General features: G+C 37.1%; 1 protein-coding gene across 3 annotated transcripts in view; it reads left to right on the top strand.

The window, feature by feature from the left end:
- The window catches only part of LOC116167291, a 62,701-nt gene that overhangs the window by 20,870 nt on the left and 20,329 nt on the right, over window positions 1–21,502 (top strand). For all 3 annotated transcript variants that reach the window (XM_031482618.1, XM_031482616.1, XM_031482615.1), the window contains exon 3: window positions 7,462–7,708. In XM_031482618.1, coding sequence (XP_031338478.1) covers window positions 7,462–7,708 — 247 coding nt within the window. The remainder of the gene's footprint in view (window positions 1–7,461; window positions 7,709–21,502) is intronic.

Genomic DNA, 21,502 nt, shown 5'->3' with positions numbered 1-21,502 from the left:
ATTATAGCGAAGGTGAATCGCGTTAAAATTGACGTAACGTACTTATAATTCAGCCTACTCGAATCGATACTTCAAAAAAACTTTCGAGTTACTTTGGCACGTTGCCATCACCTTCATATATTTGGTACCTACAAGATATTAGCGCCTACATAAATGTATATGCGGTCACTTAATTTTGATTTATAACGGGTAGGAGCGATAAGATCAATGAATAAGAATCGCAAGTTCAAAAGGGTGATAAATGTACCTAGTGGAATCATTTACTTTATCTTTAATGAACGAAACAAAACCAAATTATATGCAAATGGGAGAGTAACCAAGATGGATCATAAATTGCACTTTTCTTTAAAAATTATAAAAATCAATAGTAACAGTGAAAACGTTTTCTTCCTCCCTTTATTGTAAAAACTGTTATTCAACTGGACGCTCGAGGAATTATTAATTAAAAATTAATTAACTAATTAAGAATATTGTTGTTCTGCTGTTTTGTGTATTTGACAGAAAATCAGATATTCGCAAATGCCTTTGTTGATACAGATTAATTAACCGTCCCAATAGACAACAATAACTTATACCTTTGCGCTATATACTTTTCTTAATTAATCCCCCGATAAGACTCGTTAATTTTGTTCCGAACCTTTTTGCTTGATCGTATAGCTGAATTCATTATAAACTGTTTGATCTTTTGGGCCCCCCCCCCCTCCCCCCTTACGCTTTTCCTAGTTAATTCAATAAATCTCACATCTATATAAAGCACTTGCATCGGAAATTCTGGTGGATTATTGCTTCCCTAATTTAAATTAAGGTGTATTTAGATTTTGTGCCTTTCAATTTGTCTAATTCTCAATTAGAAAAGCAGGAAAACAGAATTGGATTCGGATTCTTAGTTAGGAAAACCCAATTTAAAATGCCATTCAATGATTACATTAAGGCGGAGGCTCGTCATAGAAAAAAAGAACAAGAAGAAACACAAGCAACCCCTTACTTTGCACAATTTATACACACTAATGATGTAAAAGAAAAGCTCGATATTTTTTACACCGCCTTAAGATGGAGAATTGAAAGTTTTGATGTCGCCTTTGTTACGTAGAGCAAATGTCACAAAATTACCACGAGATAAGCAAACGGTAAGCTCCGGTAAAGTGGAGATGGGTCGGGGTGAGTAATAGTAATAGTAAACCGGGTAGGCGCCACTCACGTAAAGGAAAAAACAAGGCGGACCAAGAGATCCTTGTTCTGGTCCTGATAAGCTAAAGAAATAAAGTAATTGACAGAGATAGAACATATACACGAATTGTAGATCTGAAATGTCGAAACTTAAATTTAAATCAATGTTTAGCAAAAAGGGGACCACCTCGTGGCGTACAAAATTGTCGGCAATCGGGACAAGCTTCCGCAGAAACAACGGAATTACAATTGTTAAATGACTATCAAACAATTGTAGTAATTAAATTCGATCGTATGTAATCAAACGTTATCAAGGAATCGTAGAAAATAAAAATTACCTTTGAACTGTGGTTGTAACGGCCTTTTGAGCTCAGAAGGGTGCTTTTCTGCCTTATCTGTACCATATAACAACATAGACAAACAAGAAGGATAGTGAATAGTGCGGTTCACAAAATATTGTGGTAGCGTCTGTCGCTAAGTAAATCGTATACTAGAACCGTAATTAACCTTCAATAAGAATCAATAATTCAAATCACGTTACACTAGCCGCAGCAGCAAAAGTTTGACTGGACCACGGATTCTCCATACAAATTGGTAACTCACTTACAAAGCAACGGGACTAATTATCTCCTATAACAAAGCTAATCTGAAGGATACAACGTAATCAGACTAACAGGAATGAATTTTGGGAGTAACAAAAGTAATCGTAGATAAAATCGGGCCCCGAAGGTATATTTTTCGTAGCGACACAAATAGCGTAAGTAAAATTAGATATATCGGAGCGATTTACAATAGTAATAACACTCGCATGGCCTCTAGCGGCGAAAATAAGGAATTAAGGTAATAACAAATTTACTATAGGTATAACTTACATCTGAACTAAACGAGTTTATCAAAGATCAAATTTAAATTTCGAATTGAAATAAGACGTTACACCTTTTCTCTCAAAATATACGTAACAATAATATGAAAAAGGATAATTGGGGTGAAAGGCATTGAGGACGCAAATTGAAATTCGTCAACAATCCACCACACTCTCACTTAATAAATTGGAATATTCTCGAATACAGGAAGTCTCGCTATTATTTTTGGTCTTATCAAAATTACATCCCTTTAAAACAAAACAAAACCATGGGAATTATGGAATCAATTACTACAGGAAGATTGCATTATAACATCAACCAGACGTGCCAAAGGAAAAATGCTATCATCTCTAATTTTTTTCCTAATACCTTCCCATTCCTGTTTTAATTTTACTTCCTCCCTATCGAATTTTACCCAGTGTTTTTCTGGAAAAAGCCCAAATACTAATTAGACTCGCAGTTTCTCACTTATTAAAAGGCATTTACTCTTTCCGCCTTTAACTAAATCACTAAAATAATCAATTGCTACAATTTGTAAAGGCCCACTAGTCCCAATGAACCTAATTTCATTCTGATTTCCAAAATTATTATTCTTTCCTAAGCTACACAAATGACGTTTATTTAATATTCATCTCTGTTTTACTACTACATTCGGTTACCTAAAATCTTATAATCTTTACCTAATTCCTTCCCCTGTAATTAATTCTGTTAGAAATCCTAATTAAATAAATATCTGGGTACCAACGATAATTTGATGGAACCTAAACTTAGATTAGCAAATTTGACCTGAATTTCGCGTTTCCCTAATTTGCCACAAGTTTCTAGCGCCAAATAATAATCTTGTGGTGAACGTTGGGCGCCAAATAAATAAACCTTTATCATTTCTTCTCGTATACTTCCGGCATCTGCTACAAAGAAACATTCCAATATTGACCTAAATTAGTGATTTGGGAGACTCAGTAGCCTCGATCAAGTTTCGAAAATTCCAAAGGATTAACTACACAAATTTTCATTAGCACCTGACCATTGGACACGAGGAAAAAAATTGACACGAAAACTCTCTCCGGGTCGCACAAAGGATTCGAATAAACACACACTTAATTGCTTAACAATGACAAAAATTTATTTCGAAACACATGAAAAGAAAATTAAACAAAATTCCTGAAAGAGAAGCTTACAATGCTTGTTTGGACAAATTACTCCGCACCAAGCGTTCGACACATAAAATAAGAAACATTTTCAATTTAGGTTTATTTATACAATACCTTATGTAATCGGGGAGGAATAAACTTTGGATAAGATTCTGTGCGCCCCCAACCCCAGTCAATTTTGATGTTATTTACTGTATATTATGTTGTAATAAACTGCATTTGCCAGGGACTCAAAACGTACGCACGGTCAGTTTTCCAAATTTCAATATAACGCAATAAACAACATGAAAGACCAAATACCGCAATAAAGCTTTAATAAAATAGGAAAGGGCCGCATATAAACATATAGGTCAATGGTAGTAAGAGTCTACAGGGTGATTTTTTTTAGGGGCCACGCTCCGTTTTCTACCCTTGAACTTTTTTTCGGTGCGCCGAAGGTAGATCGTAAAATAAGAAAGTAATCTTCTGATTTGTTTAGAAACACTTTGGTCACTTGTAATTTTTTCGTATTTGCGATCGAAAAAAATAAAAATCAATTTCCTGTAGTGCGCTAAATGAAAGTTCACGTTTTTAAAATGGTCCAGTACGTTCTGGTTTTAATTGAATAATATCCTGTTTTAATTGATTTTGACAGTGTATTCGCCAAACGAGAAACTATAACACTCTGTAGATCGGTAACGAAGCATTTGATTTGACGTTGGGTCATAAAGCAAGTCGAAAAATTATTATCCTATTTAGGAACATCCTGTATATAACGATATATTGATTGTATTTTTTCCCCTTAGAAAAACCATTTAAAAAAACAATAAAATTTGGTTGCACTATATTATTAAGGACCTACCACCTTTTTCCTTACACAAAAAATGTATCACATACGAGCGCGCACTTCACTAATAATCACTTTGGTATTGGAACTGCTACTAAACTCAAACGTTCTTAAAGAGGCGTATCATATTTCCATACATCGCATCCGCTTTAATTCCTTGGTGACTAACTAATCTTCTATTGATTTGATGGCACCTGCTGGCGCCCCGAGGTCTGGGATAATCGCTACAATACAGTGACTCGTCAAAACTCCATTGGTATTTCTCGCACTGACTATATAGGCACCTATCGTACCAAACGGTCCCCCTAAACTAAATTATACGGCGTATGATATCGTGACCACAAATTTTAGCGTAAAGGTATCCAAAACCTTTGATCGAAGCTTCTATTGATGTTTCTGTAACACCGAAAGTGTCTCGAATCGTGTATAAACGCGCCTATGGATTTAACTTGATCCAATCAAATAGCATTTGTTTGAAGTGCTCATACCAATTAGGGCAGATTAGCAGATAATACCAAGAATTAAATGCTCACGTAGATTAGGCTGTAAATCCCAGTGTCTTAAACGAATGCAGAGAATGATTTAAAATAGAAAGATGTATAAAATTTCACTCCGCATTCAGGTGTACAGTTACACCCCACTTACCCCTAAAGAATACAGACGTCATGATTCAATATAGTGCCGTAGGATGTGCTTTATTTACAACGTTAACTTTACGTTCAGAGGCGAACGGAAAAAAAACCGAGAACGGAACAAAAAGTGTTAATGCTTAGTAATTAATCGGTTCTTTTAACAAAAAGCGTGTATATTAAAAAACCAACACTTTTTTCAAGAGAAAAATTAATTAAGTGCGAATTGTTCAGATTTCAAAGCGGTTCTTGTAATCAATTTTTCTTTTTTACATCCTTAACAGGACTTGGTGTTTACCTCTACATTTTGCAGCCATTTTTATAATAATAAAAACTGGAAAGAGTAGTATATATAAAATAAAGCCGTTGCACTCGTGTAATTGGAGAAAACGAATTTTTCACCATAATGTTGAACACCACGTTTTAATGTAGGTTGCGTAACGGTAATTTCCATTGATCTGTACTTTGCAAACCCACATTTAAACTTTAGAAAAGCGTTAAAACCTTTTAATGAAAATTTGATATTGAACAATGTTGAACATGATCGAAACGAAAAAAATAAAAATAAATTGTGCACAACCCTTTCCCTTTGTGGGTACCTTCCTCCCACATTTTCAAGATATTCACAATTAAGTGTTTACATCGTCAGTAGATGTGTCTCGTCTAGACGTTCTTTCTGCCTTTTGAGAGTACCTCCTCCGACACTCCGTTCTGCGGATATTTACTTTCCCCCAACAATCCGTTTTCGAGATATTCAGTCTTCAAGTTTTGACATTACCAATAGATATATTTCTTCCAGACGTCCCAATCGCCCTTTCTGAGTATCCTCCTCCGACAATCGGTTCTTGAGATATAAGGAATTAATATTAGATCACGATAAGGTGTCGGGGAGGGGGGGGCGATGGTTGTTAGAAATTAAATCCTTTCGTTGAGACCTCTCATTAGAGTAACATGCAGGATCAAGCCAGACCCCCCCCCCCCTTTTATAAGGAATCCGAAATAAGGGCGGCAGTTGGTAGAAAGAGTTCCTTTTATTGAGACATTTATCATGAAAGATAAAATTAACTTCGACCTCCCTCCACCCGGCAACCTACTGGGTGGTGGGGGGGGGGGATCTTGAGACAGCGACCAAATTTGATAGCCGTCTGGCACACCTTCAGGGCTATGAATTGCAAAAAAATTAAGAATTCTAGGACCAGTCCCCTAAAAGTAGTTTAAAATCGCAGAAGTGGGTCCGGACGAATGGACAGGCAAAACGACGGACAAAAGGCAAACAATAGCACATTTTTTTTAAATTCTTAATAATCGCTAACAACTGAATCTTTGGATGGACGAACAGCATGGAAGTCAATTATCGGATCAGATTCGTGCAAGATCTTGTTGGAATCAGAACGTCTCGTCGGGAAATGATACTGCATTAAATTCTCAGGCGAATCCATGGTTTTATGGATGTAGATTTTTCGAACGATATATTTATTTTTCGAACAGATGTTTAGAACAACTTTAGTATTACGAAAGCAAAGTACACCGGTCAGTCCTCTTTTTATTTCACTAGCAGTGAAATAGCTACTCTTTACGATAAGGAAAATATACTGGCACGCTTAATTAGTTTGTCCTGTGTCGTTTATTTATGCTACTAAAACGTACGTATTTTCACAATAGGCTTTATTTTGTCTGATTACACATCAGTGTAATAAACTAATACGTTCAATTAACTCGCTTCGGTGTATTAATTGATCCAACTGGTAAAGTTCGCGGATACGCACTGGAATGAAAGAAAATAAAGAAAAAACTTAAAAATCTTAAAATTTTGACATTCGGTAGATCGGTAGTGTTTGCGGACCTATGTTTATATAAACTTTTATTCATTCATTCAGCCTTGGTCACACGCAAATTATAAATGGCCAATATTTCTATTCAAAAGTTTCTTTACATCGTGTATGCCTGCTATCTGAAAATTCAGTTAAAGCGAATACGTCGCAATAATAAAAGTAATCTTGTTTTGAAATCTTTATAAAAACAATAATTTGCGAGTAACTGAACTCACCTTGACTTTCAGTATGGATCCATAAATTTCTGTAGCATAAAAATCAATGAACAGATTTAAGAAATACAACACGGCACTAACGGCGTTAGAAAGGAATAAGGTATAATCCAAGTTTGCATTTCCTTTCATATTAAACACTAAGCCTAGCACAGCGGAATGTATATAAGACAATTGACGCAACCTGTCATCAAAGTTAATTACTTTTCTTGCTGTGGAATGTCGTGTCATTCTCTAGACTATGAAGGATTGGTATAAACAGTAAGAGTTAGTGCCCCTTTTATGCTTTTTGATAGTTTTATTACATTTACTTTCTGTGGTTTTAAACGCCTGACATCCTATGGCTAATTTGCGTTGAACATTATAATTAGATTTGCATAACTTAAAAGAATATGTGGATCTGTATCCCAACCTTATTTAGAATCGTATTTTATTAAACTGTTGATACGATTATTTGGTGGTGTGCTTTCTGGTGGTTCGTCATTTCCCATATTCTTTCGCTTTTTGCTCGTAAGCTCCAAAACTGACAAAAAGGGATTCTCAATCTAACACCATTCAAAGTGACACGACATCTTGATTTATACGCATCTCTCATCACTTAGTGAGAAACATCCTATTTTATTGGTGGGATATAAAAATGAGTGAAGCTTTTACGATTTAGACTGTTAGGCCGTTTCATTTACTATTCATTTCGCGTAGGTTGAAAAGTATTGGTAAAAGACATTTGATCGATCTGTCTAATTATGTGCACATTGCTATTTCAATCTATGACGGTTTTCAGAATGCGGATCGGAGGACGCTACCGAGGCCGTCCAATATATGGGCGAGTTGTTCACAAAGCACCCGTGCTACGAGTACACGATGTGGCTGAACGAAATAGAGCATTTGAAGAGTTAGCAAGAATATATGGAACGGTACCTAGAGGATCTGAACCAAGGCGGCGAGTTACCGCTTTTCGTCTTTCTGGGGGCAGCCACCTCCCACAAGTAGCGTTAACACCACAAAGTGGCAGTTTTCAGCATCTAAAGGTAAGCTTGTCACTTCAAAATGTTTGCCCTTCATCGACGATCCATTGGGTTTGTTACCATAATCGGCGATTCAGATGAACACTAGAGCCCCTGGTGTAATTTACAAATGGTGAGTGTTTTGTTCGCTTATTTAGAACCTTTTCCCTTTCGATATACTTTCTGCCTTCTTCCTTTACCTAATAATGCGTCCTTAGCTCGAAATTTAATTAACGTACGCAGCGATAACAGTTCTTATGGCAGACCGGAGATAAACTTTTACAATAACTACGCAAATAATTTCCAGATGTTCCACACAAAATAACTTTACAGTAAAATAAACAAATTAAACAAAGCAATTAATTATACAAAATTAAATTCCTTACATAAATAATTCTGATACAACCATTTCAACCTATATCATCGGACTTGCGTTTACTCGTTATTGCGGTCGAAACCAAACAAAACGTCCGTAAGAATTTCCACAACAATACTTTTGTTATTGATGTCATCACAATTTCCAGAAAAATATCACGCTATTGTCCGAAGATGCCTCTATCTCACAATTTCATTGAGAGGCGCGCTGCGGAAGTTATCGAAGCCTTGCGGTTTGAGACAAACCGTCCAATTTCGTTTGTTGCGTGGTGTAGCTGAGCAATAATGGAAGTGAAAGGAGACGTATGACGTGCAACGACCGTAGAGTACAGATCGTCCGCGCTAAAATTGAAACCGCGGAAATTAGCACAAACAGTAAAATCGAGGAGATGTACGTGAAAATGTACTAATCATGTCAATATAGTTTCTTATATTACGTTTAACGAGTGATCGTCGAGAACTATTCTCTACTTCCTGAAGCATGTGAATGATTTACTGGAATCGGGTAGCACCACTCACACTTTATAGGTTAAAGTCATGGAGTCTAACAATCACCCGTCTGGGATACTTAGCTTCGCCAAAGAAAAATGTGACTTACTAAGTCCTACCACCACGACAATGTCTACCGTGTACCCGATGGTAGGGGTATTTCTATAATCGATTTGTTGTTACCGTAGTTCTTTGCCGTTAGAGGCCATCCGTGGAACTTCTAATTCTATCCCACTTTAATTTGATACTGCGTGCAGTTGCATTTTTTCGCGCAGAGACGACCTTGCCTTCATATCGGTTCCGAGCAAATATTTCTCGGTACGCCATTGATTTATTTATTTATTATCCCTCTCTTGTTCTGGGCCCTCAACAGGCTTGTGTCCGCATAATGCATAATAAGAATATACCTTCCGAAACCCGGTTTTGCTAATGATTTAGTTTTGTTACCCCCAAAAATACACTTGCTTATGTTGAAATTAATTAGCTTACGGAGCGATAAGCACCCTTATCGAAAACGACCGGAGATAAATTTTACAATAATAAACTTAATTTTTTAAAACATAAATCAAACTTTACAATAAAATAAACAAAATAATTGTAAGAATCATTCGAGAATGCAAGACCGGCTGCCAAACTGAGACAGGTCGCTGATTAAGATGTCGGTTTTTCTATAACTCTTAACCTTCGCCGCACATTTTTCTGCAAGTTTTTAGCGAAGATTCCTAGATTTGCTAGGCTATCATAGTTCACAGGAATGGGTTCCCAGCCTGGCGAAAAGGAGCCTACGATTAAAAACTGCACTTATTTCGGTGGCGTCCATTTTGTTATTTGATACGAATTTGGGAGTGTTCTCATTTTGAATTCAGTCATATAATTAAAAAGTTAGATTAATTTATGTGCGTTTCATACAAACTCACAATATTGAACCAGCTTTTCGATTTTTAAAAAATTCGAATTCGAAAAGAAAATTAACCAGTTTCAGAGTTCAGCATTATACCTTTTAAGTGCTTTAATAATAACCCGTATTTGGAAAGCAGAAAGCTAGTTTGAATGCAGTCGATATAAATAAAAAGTTCATTGACCGATCGTTTCCATACAACAAAAAGTAATCGTACGAGGAATATTCAAAATTTGTTGTTTCTATGTTATCCAGCTTTAAACGCCATCGTTTCAAGAAGCGCCGTACCGTTAGGGAAACCATCGATTTTAGAAGATGCTATAATTAAGATAAAGTGACTTTTTTGAATTTGTATAAAAAATGATACGCTCGGATACAAACTTTCATTTAAACGAGGACACAAAATTGAAAATTGAAGAAACACCACCTCTGTGAAGAATTACATAAGGAGAGCGGTTAGGGGCATGCGTGAGGAAAGACAAATGATTACTGCGAAAAAGACATGAAAAAGTGTGTAGCGGGATTTGAAACAAACTATTTATCCATTAGAGTCTTCAGGCCTATACAAACCTTTACAGATGCTTTATTTTTCTTTATGCTTTAAGCGGAAAATTTACGCTTATACCGGTTCATAGCGAACATAAAAAAGTATATCTGGCGATAGATAACAAGTGATAACAAGAAACGTATTGGGGAAGGTGAGCGCAGCGCCGTTGCAACGATCTCTCCCAACCTAAGGGTTTCGTTCCGTTGTGTTTAAAATCGAGCACTTGGAAAAAGTACAGGTTTACTATTCTTTTAAAATGGTATGCTAGTCGAGGTTGTTGCGTTCGGAAAATGGGTCCCGTTTCAGAACATCTAACGGGCGAGAGAAGCGGAAGAGCTGATTTTTGGCGAGCGAGCACGTATTAATTTGGGTACGCTAATCATTATTCTTGGTTTATTTCAAGTAGATTTTCAAGTTTAATTTCAAGAGCGACCAAAGTGTGTGACAAAAATTGATTCGCGAACGACATTTTTGCGGGGTTGCGAGAAATATCTTCATGTATTTGTGAAGATTTGCGGTTGTAACTCCAGAACCGGAACGTAAGGGAAATCAATGCGGATTATCAGTTTAACATCGGGTAAAAACTTGCGACGAAGAAAAACTTTCGTCGAAAAAGTGGTAAAATATAGGAGAAGGAACATTTTCGAGTCGAAGGCCCGCTTTTCAAATAAAAAAATGGAACTAGAAGTTTTTTTCGGATCGCTAACAGCAAAGGCTGGTTAAAATTAGGTTTCTTCTAGGGTTTCTTAGTCGGCGCATTTTGCATTTTGATAGGTGCAGGAAAAAGGAGTTTGAACTGGGTGTGACGTTATCAGTGAAAACGTTCAGCCCTAAGGACTCTCTATAAAGGACATTGAATCTTGTTTTCCTGACGAAAATTCGTTTCCCCACAGACTCCTAGTATTACGCTGGATGGTTCCTTTCCAAAATCTGTGTGGAAGTGTATAGCGAAGACTGAACTCATTCCTGAATCGGCTAGTCATAATCGTTCACAGGAATGGGCCAATCCGGTTGCGTTCATTTTATTAGTTAATACGAAAAATATCCCATCAGACAGTAATCGAATGTTTCTGTATTAATTCCCTGTGTTGGTCTACATAAAGTAATTTTCGCAGTTTCTCATTCCACTAAATTCGCTAAATAACATTGGCGTCAAAAGACTGAAACTTGTTTGAACGTAAAATGGGGTAGGTAATGTAGGTATTGAAATAAATTTCAAAAGTTTTAAATTAGGTTGAGGTTTATAAAGAGTAATGTTATTTACGTAATACGTAATAATTTTTGGGAAGTGTTCTCATTTTGAATTCAGTTATATAATTAAAAAGTTAGCTTAATTTATGTGCGTTCCATTCAGATAAACCGAATAAAAGAGGGATTTTTTTAGACCCGCAATATTGAGCGAGCGCTTTGCACGTTCGCATTCATCCACCCCCAACATCACTTCTATATTAGGAACGGATCCTTTTTGGATTTCATTGCCGAGAACAAAAGGAATTCTGTAAAACTGTGTCAATAAATTTTCAAACATTTAAATGTCCAGAACTGTACTTGGAACCCGTCATCCGTCTCTTTACTTATACGTGGGTAATAAATTGTTGATTATGTAAAGAGTGAAAGCAATTAGCAAAATCCCCAGTCTGTAGAGGTAGCCTAAAGTAGAACATCTTAATTTAATTTAAGCTATTAAAGTATGCAAATAAAGTAGGTGATGGGGGATAAAAAGATTAAGCAAATTGTGCAAATATTTATTCATAATTCCCTTTATTACTACTAACAGTTACCTACTGCCTCGCACACAGACAATTTTAAAATCGACGGAGAAGGTAAGCGTGATTTATACATTATTAGATTAATTATAGCCGACGACGGCTATTAAATTATGAAAACAGAAAATTACGCCAACTTTCCCTCGGCTCGGTTACGAACTCTAAGTTTAGCATTCGATCAACGGTTTTCTCCGAGACAGAACTATAAATTTTCCGCACACCCCTTAGGTTTTTTATTTGCCCGTCAGCTGAAACATTATTAACCGTATTTGTAACAAGCAATCTTCCGGATTAGTGGCAGCTTCCGTGCGATTCGTCTTTCCAGAAAAAAAAACCGCTAGTTTTATTCAATCACCAGCCTTTACTTCAAAACTGTTTCTGTTATCTTCCAATACATTCGCGATTGCTACCACGGAAACTTTGTGCTTTTGGAACTGTTACCTAACGTGTTCTCACTCGCAAAGTTTAATGTAACAAATCCAAAGGGATAAATTCTGAGCCCTGTCAGAAAAGTTTAACTGCCTACAAATCACTGGATGTCAAGAGAAAGGCACCTTATCAAAGGTTTTCGTTTATAGGGGGTTGCCCTGATACCAAAATTTGTTCAATTAATGAAAACTGTTATTATTTTTAGCGCATTTTTGCAAATTTATGTGGAAAAAAGTAGCTTTTAACCTCACTTTGGCCGGCTGGCTGGCTGGTAGCAAATGCGGGCCCGTAGAAGAACGCATGTAAAAAGACGAGAAGTGCACACGTACCTACCTACAACTTTAGAGACGGCTATATTATGTGGGGTCGGCGACATCTATGCGCGTAATACTAGCGTGGTGATTTTTCAGTGTTTTCCTATCTCCGTCTACAATTTTGGTTCGATTGTTTTCAAATTGGTGTCGCGCACAGCTCCTGCGTAACAGAATTATGTTTTTTTTTCCTACGGGCGAAATTAACCACATTTTGCCAAGCGCGCGTCTTCGAGGGGTAGTCGACTTTGGGCGCCCAAAAGCTTTATAGAGCTCGAATTGCGATGGCGGAGTCAAAACTAGCTAATAGAAAACTGATTTACAACACAAAAATGCGCTGAAGTACCTTCGATATCACAGAAGGTCGCACTGCAAGAAGTTGCGGCGACGATCACCAGCCCCGCCGTGGAGTAGTCCTTATTTATCATCTCCTTAGAAGTCTGCTTGACCTGAAGAATTCCGCGACTACGCGTATATTAATATTTATTCCATATAAACAATTACTGGAGGTCAAATACGGGAGGTGTTGTTACCAAGCCACCCGAAGAGGATAAATACGGAACATTGAAAACTGAACTAATAAAAAAGTTGAGCGCCACCCACGAATAGACAATCAAACAGATAGGAAACCTTCGCAATTTCTACGCCATCGCCAAGGCCTAGCCGTATCGTCCGTACCTGAGGATTTTCTTCGGTCCATTTGGGCAACGCAACTTCCACACAACGTTCAGGCAATCCTCGCCGTTCAACAGAAAGAGACAGTACGATACACCACTACAAATTCGCGAACGAAGCCAGAAACTGTCAACCACTCTGGAAGGAGAAGTCGGAAAACTTCCAAGCCAGTCGAGTCGATACACGACTTGAAAAACACCTCACGACGATTGTAGGTACATCACCGATAGATCTTTGATAAAATGGTGAGAGGTACACCTGGGGATGAGCTGGTTCGTGTATCATTGGATGGAGGGGGGGGGGGAATCTTCTTTTGATTGGTGTCATTGTGAGCCCTCTGACTTGACATGGGAAGCAGCGGTCTGCAGGCAACGTTTTTCTCATGTTAATTGCCTGTGTTTGAAAAGTTCTCGACCTTACCGAAAGATGGCGCTCCAATCGGCGAAAGTTGACGTTTCGTATCTGCGCGCGCATGTCATTAGTTCGTATAACAAGTTTCATCTTGTTCGCTCAAGTAGTGTGTGTAAACGAGTTTTTGATTTGTTAAAATGGATACTAGAAATCGTGCGGTCATAATTCTTCGTTTTGGATGGGCTAACCCCCACGCAAATTCACCCAAAGTTGACAAAAGTTTACGGGAACTCTGATCCTTCAATGTCAAGCTCTGCGCAAGGTGGGTGCCGCATTGGCTGAATGCGGATCAAAAGCAGTTGCTCAACCGACATTCGCACCAGAGCTGGGTAGAATACTTTCAAAAAGTATTTGAATACTAAATTGTAAATACTTAACACAAATCAAAGGTATTTGAATATTAAATACTTTTACGTCCAGCACAACCGAATACTAGATACAGTAAAAAGTATTCAAATACTTGTCACTCAAATACATTAAAAATTTAAAATAGTACTTATACTAGATAAACCCGGAAAAAAAATTTTCTTATAGAATGTGCACTGTAGAATCCATAATTTCAAACTGTTCCAAGATTGGGCGACTAGTTCAAAAGTTACAGCCCTTTGAATTTTCTTTCGAAATTGGTTTCTAGTATATAACTTTTGATTGAGAAGTCTGACCAAAAAAAAAAGTAAGAATTGTTTTGGATTCTACGCTCCAAAATTAATAAAAAAAAGTGTTTTCCCGAGAAATTTTGATGTAGTCAATTTTTGGTAAAAAAAGAAGGTTATACACTGCCTTTTTTTGAGGCCTGAAAAAAAATTCTCTCAGATCGACCCGGAAAAAAAATTTCTAATAGAATGTGGCCTGTAGAATCCATAATTTCAAACAGTTCCAAGATTGGGATACTAGTTCAAAAGTTACAGCCCTTTGAATTTTCTTTCGAAATTGGTTTCTAGTCTATAACTTTTGATTGAGGAGTCTGATCGAAAAAGTACGAATTGTTTTGGATTCTACGCACCAAAATTAATAAGAAAAAGTGTTTTCCCGAGAAATTTTGGTGTATTCGATTTTTGGTAAAAAAGGAAGGTTATACACTGCCTTTTTTTGAAGCCTGAAGAAAAATTGTCTCAGATCGACCCGGAAAAAACATTTTCTTATAGAAAGTGGCCTGTAGAATCCATAATTTTAAACAGTTCCAAGATTGGGATACTAGTTCAAAAGTTACAGCCCTTTGAATTTTCTTTTGAAATTGGTTTCTAGTCTATAACTTTTGATTGAGAAGTCTAATCGAAAAAGTACGAATTGTTTTGGATTCTACGCACCAAAATTAATAAGAAATACGCACCAAAATTAATAAGAAAAAGTGTTTTCCCGAGAAATTTTGGAGTAGTCGATTTTTGGTAAAAAAAAAGGACAAATACTATGCGAAGTATTCGAATACTTCTCAAAGTATTCAAATACCTTGCGAAGTATTCGAATACTAAATATTTGTGAAAGTATTTGAGTTAAAAATACAAATACTGCTTCCATAAAAGTATTTAATTACAAAGTATTTTAATACTTTAAAGTATTTGACTACTAAAAAATATTTACAAAATCGAATACTGCCCAGCTGTGATTCGCACCAATGTTCGGAGCGATTTAAAAAGAACCCGACCGATTTTGTGTGAAGATTTGACACTATGGACACGACAGAAAGCAAGCAGTAGTCGAAGCAGTGGGTGGAAGCCGGTGGTTCAGCGCCAAAGAAAGCGAAGTCGATCGCATCTGCTGGAAAAGTCATGCCCAGTGTGTTTTGGGATGCCAAAGGGATCCTGTTAACTGATTACCTTGAAAAAGGCAGAACAATTACAGGATAATATTACTCCGACCTTCTTGACCAGCTGGATGTCAACATTTGTGAGAAGAGGCCCGGTTTAAAGAAGAAAAAATAATTTGTCATCAGGATAACGCACCTGCTCACAAATGTGTGTTGGCAATGGGAAAACTGCGGGATTTGAGGTACGATTTGCTTGGCCATCCCCCCTATTCAACTGATTTTACACCCTCAGACTTCCATCTCTTCCCACAGTTAAAGAGATTCGTTTCTGGAAAGCGCTTCGCGTCCAATGAAGAAGTTAAGGTAAATGAATATTTTAACAGCCTTCCAGACTATCACTTCCGGGAAGGAATACTGATGGAAAACGCTGGACTAAGTGTGTTGAAGTAAAGGGAGATTATGTAGAAAAATAAATTTTTCTTAAACAGAAAATCACAGTCCTTCTTTGTCAGACCGAGAACTTTTCACCTTGCCCTCGTACAATTCGAAAACGCACAAAAGCTCACCTTGTGTGACATCACTCTCGACAACTTAGGACCCTTCCTACCGAAAGGGCTCAGGGAACAAGCTTTCGACTAATTGTCACATCCAGGGATCAGAGCCACAGATCATACTTATGACCTGGTATGAGAAAGGACTGCAATCAGTGGACAAGGCAATGTCGAAAATGCCAAGTAGCAAAAGTCATAATCGACCTGCAGTCACATCAGTTCCTACCAATAGTGGAAGGACGACAATTCGAGTCAGCACTATTCAAGAAACTCTGAGAACATATCGGTTTCCAGAGGTTACCTACGACCGCTTCCGGACAAACAACCACAAGAGCCAAAGACGTTTCTATACGTGAGATTTTTGCGATAAGTTTATTTGTTCTCCAGTGGATCAAACTAACAGAGCACTACCTATTTTCTTGCGTAAGCCCAATGTTCACGTAATCCACGTGGAAAATCTTCTAATGACCTTAATTTCCCGGTACACGTAGAACCGCGATTCGCGTGTTAGAATTTGATGTTTTTACACTATTTGAGAGCCAAGAAACGTAGGCAGCTTCTATCTCGATGGTTAGTAGAAGAATCCCCTTTATTAAGCGGCAAGATTTATAGGGAAGTCGATGATTTCCGTCTGTCCGCGAACATGCTTATTGAAAATGGGTCAGATGCAATGACCCCGTATGATCACACCGAGGTCCTTCGCCGCTTTTTAGATGCGATTTAGGGGTTTACTTTCTTGCTCCCTGACGCATCCCTACTTGCGTTTCTAATTCTTTCCCGCCATAAAATGGCGCCTTATTAATGAAATCGGCCATTTTTAATAATTAGCTCATTTTATTCGTTTAGACCCACCAATTACAGGCGTTCTAGTATCATAAGTCAAAATCTGGCGATTGTTAAATTTTGCAGGGTGAGATAATTCTCACTGAACAATCAAGGAATTTTCAAGTGCAAAGTGCAGAGTAATATTTTGGGTGATGGTTGAAGCCTCATAATAATCTAAACGTGCCGAGCACTCTTGTAAAAAGCTACGTGTTAATACTACACCTGGTGAAACCGGAGACGAAAACGTAAAGCAATTCAACTTTATATAAAAATTTTGCATAATTATACCAATGAATACGATTCATGTTCCAAGGATTCAATCTGGTAAGGATCGAAAAAATTGGAAGGTACTGTAAATATTCAGTTGGTATTTTAGGGGTACCGTAGAAGGAACCCATATATTATTCCAATAATGTAAATTAAATCGTATTCGAAAAAAAGGGTCTGTTTTCTTGGTGTATATGGGAAACGAAAAGCTTTGACTTAATGTAGGTTAACAATTTATTTGACTTTTTTATTGTCAACCACATTAAGCAGTAACTGGCTGTGTAAAGAAGTAAGTGGTCTCAGACTTTCAAGTAAAAATGACCATTACTCTTCTGGTAGCTGTAAGGAACAATTATTAAAGCGATTCTGTTAGCTAAATATCAATAAAATTAATTGAACCCTGATTTAAAGTTAACACATCACAAACAATTTTATAACCAATTTATTTAAGCTGCACGAACACTGTAATTAAAATATCACGAATACGCACTATGTTATAATTCGAAAGCGAACTCGCATGAGGGAAAAACATTATTGCGTGGACAGTTATAATTGGCACACTTTGCAATAATGAACTGCGCTTTGTGAGCTTTCTGGACCACGTATTTATAGCGCAACGGCCTAATCATTAATCATGGTCTCTTTTGCCGTCGATCGCTAGGTTTTTTATCACTTGCTACAATCCTAAAATAAATAAAATAATAAATAATAAAATAAATTCTTTATAACCGCTCAAAAGTTATTGCAAAAACGGAATCGCATTGCAGAGCCGCACAGATTATTTACGTCAAAATTCTGCAATTACGCTCGATAGTCGTTGTTCGATCTACTGATGGCCCAACCACTTGTGACTAGACAAACAATTTTAAAACCGTCCTCGTAGCTAGCGATTTAATTGGTTCATTTATTTAACGTGAAAGTTTAAATAGTACTTTTCACAATCTTGGGGTACTTATTTTCTAGTTCACACTATCAGTAGCTTTTAGTTAGTATAAGGAATATGAGGTTTAGGTAAATAACCGTATCAAAACCTACACCTTTGTTTTTTGGCTGTTATTGGGTTAGATTTTAATATTGGGCCGGTCGTAATAAAATGTAGTTTATATTTAATTTCCTAATTACTTTGAATAATTGAAGCACATTTGTCACTAATTTCTTAAACGTTAAATTTTACGCGATAGCCCATTACGCTTAAATGGCTTTCGTGGGCGTTGCTTTAGACAAATGATATTCGCATTTGAATTTGTGTGTTACTAACGAGTTGTATCTCCAACTGTAATCAAAAATCATTTACTCCGTCAAAAAGTTTAAACACACCCCCGCATACCGTTGGGCATTTATTACAACACAATAAGAACTACGCCACTGCCTCCACAATTTGCTGTTCACAAATCGATAGACCGCAAATGTTTTCAGGAAGATTAGAAAGTGATTGAACGTTATTGGTTCTAAACTAAAAATGTATTACTTTAGGATAGGCCATATGTCAACAACAATTGATTCATCTTAAATCAAACGATCGTCTTGGTTTCGAGTGGGTCGTTGTTAATTTCAAATAAGTACCTGGATTACTCTGCTCCGTGCGCGTAGGCTAAGTTCTTGAGAGTATTTTAATAGACGGTATATCAAAATGAAAAGCATAGCGGATTCATAATTTTTACTGAAAAAACTTTTTTCATTATTGACTCTATAAAACATGCTCAACAACGTTAAAGTGAAGGGTAGCTTGTTTTTATTCCGCTTTTATCGATTACAATTTGTGTACCTTTCACTCGCGTCAATTTTAGGCGGGACTATTGTTGAAACATTAATTTTATGTGCCCTAAGAGACACGTTCAGTCCATTGATAATTATCGCCCCCTTGTAAACAAACTCAATTAAGCAATTGAATAACGCGCAATTTGGTCACTCGATGATGTGAAATATAACTCGAACTGTAAATTAAGCAAGTATTTATAAGGGTTTAATTGTTCATACCAAAATGTTTTAGATCGTGCACAACGTACTTGAACGGGTAATTGAAGCATCGAGATGCGTATCACTTTGCAGATTTTTTACAATCCACCGTCTTAACAATTTTTAATCCTTGCCGGCAGAAGATGGTAATAAAGCATATAGGATGTTCGGTCGTAGCATTGCGCGGGTTGTTAAGGTATGGTGTTAATGTTCTTTCAACCCCAGGAATAGGAATTTATGATTTTTTTAAAGGAGAGCTTTAGTTTTAAAGGAACATTACGTGTTGAAAAGTTAAAAGAAAAGGCACTCTATATTGGGCTAAAAGAATGACAAGGACAAGGAAGAATAGTAGGTTCAATGATTACAACAAAGGGCGACTTTAAGATACTACAAGCGAATTGCGAGAATTGCGTCGGTTCCTTTTCGGTTTTTCTACGGGTTATAGATTAGATAAAAATAGAAGTTCGACATTGGTAAAAGGCACGACGGAAACTATCGAAGCCCTACCGGCGAAAACGAGCCTTCCTGTTTCGTTGGGGCCGTTACGGATTTTCTACGCGGCAACAATAACGAAGTGAAAAGTTAAATGGGGCAATAGCGTGTAGGTCGTATGCTAAGCGTGCAATTACGAAAATGAATACCCAATCAATAGCGACTTAAGAGAGCAAAAGTTAGTGGAAGCCCTGCGGCAATTAAGTGTTAAAGCGTTTGTGATGTACCCAGGCCAGTCCCGAGAGACTGCGCAACTCAAGATTTAAATTCAAAACTTTCCCTCCCAAACTAACTGAACCCCATGGCACGTGATCGTCTAGATAAAGCTACCTACCTTGAATAACCGAATAATAGGACCACTTACTACGTTGTGTTTTTAAGAGTTGCTACAAGATATGTGTTACCTGTCGGAGTGAGGATCAAGTAAGGATTACAAATAAAACAAGTACATGCTTGAAAAACGGAGATTTAATCCAAATAATTTGCATTGCAAGATTAAATTTAGAAAATGGTAGTTCATCGAGTACAAATATAAAAATAGGCTGGGAAAAAAGAACTGACCAAGAAAAAACCCAGCCAACAAATTAATATTGAACTTTATAGTAACATTAGTTGTTGGTAATGGCATAAATGCATGTTGTCAAGCACATCAATACAATGTCGAATCCCAGGCTCCACTGGAATTCCTAAAGAATAAATATTACACACACATAACAAAAACAATCATTAAAACATTACAATAAATGCATAAATAATAGGTTTGGATATTGGATGGCCAGTTCAAATCCCACACCGAGCAGTCTTTAGTTGCTCTGGTCATGACATGTCAACGTTGTATGAAATCGCTAGGAGTTGGCCTCTCAGAAGAGCCTTTCACATAGGAAGGATAGTTGTTTAACACAACCATAAGGTCACAACGAGAACACGCCGCACGCTTTTAGCGAATCCCTGCGCAAGTGAGGCCGGGCTTAGCCGGCAGCCCCATGTACGACTAGCGGGACCCCAACTCTTTCATTCATACATCTCTAGGGCCAGTCCAACCCTCTAGTCTTAAAATGCCGGGTTATAAATGACCGAACTCCAGGCTCTCTACCATGAGTACTGACAATAACCGATCAAAAGACAAATCATGACATAACATAAATAACAGAGTAACCAACGGCAAACTCGCACGCATACATAATTATAAACAAAATGTACACAATTTATGTAGGCGTTGACAGTTGACATATTTGCACTGGCATAACAAAGACTGACACAAAACCAATATTCGGTCACTACATGTGAGGAATCGACTAAACGAATTGATTAGTAATATTGGCAAGATGGCTCCCCTCGAAGACACAAAAAAACAGTACACAAAACATAATCTCTGCGTATGTCAGTTCTGAACTTTAACCAGCCTCTGCTACGTCAAATCGAGATTATTATATCGATATCAAATATAGCACAGTACATATTCGAAACAAGTCACCCCGCCCAATATTAATAATCATAATCACCCGGTTCAAATAAATAGTAGGAGCATAACTTTATGTACTATCACATTACAACAATACAAAGGAACATGTCGTGGCAAACATTGGTATCAAGTAATTAATTCACAATGTCAAGTGCAATATGTAACAATCAACCACCTAACTTACGTCACTCGCCCTCAGACGAGGCACCCTGTAAATACACAGTAACATAATCAGATAAACAAAAGCGAAATGTGCTGCAATAAATTCAATTATAAATTAAAATGTAGTTCTGCATACTTGTATTGGGTATCGCCCCTAAGGGAACATACAGTATCTAAATATAAATAAAACACGTAAATCGGTCAGTAACTCCCAGTAGGACCAGTATAATTAAAACTGCAATTTGTATCTGGGATGTGTTATAAATGGCAATAATCAATGCTGTACGAGAATAAAGTTAAATTGGCAAATAATCGAACACGATAATATCATTATTAGAGGGATGCAATAGACGTAGAGATAAATAAAACGAGTACATCACCTTTGTAATTGTCGAAGGTGCACTCACTATTCGCAACGTAAAGATTTACTTCTGGTCTCAACAAAAGCACACATACTT

This window comes from Photinus pyralis, unplaced genomic scaffold (assembly GCF_008802855.1).
Source record: "Photinus pyralis isolate 1611_PpyrPB1 unplaced genomic scaffold, Ppyr1.3 Ppyr1.4_LG3b, whole genome shotgun sequence".
In the NCBI taxonomy this organism is placed as follows: domain Eukaryota; kingdom Metazoa; phylum Arthropoda; class Insecta; order Coleoptera; family Lampyridae; genus Photinus; species Photinus pyralis.
Note: the sequence above shows the minus strand (reverse complement) of the source record. Positions and strands in the feature narration are given on the sequence as shown.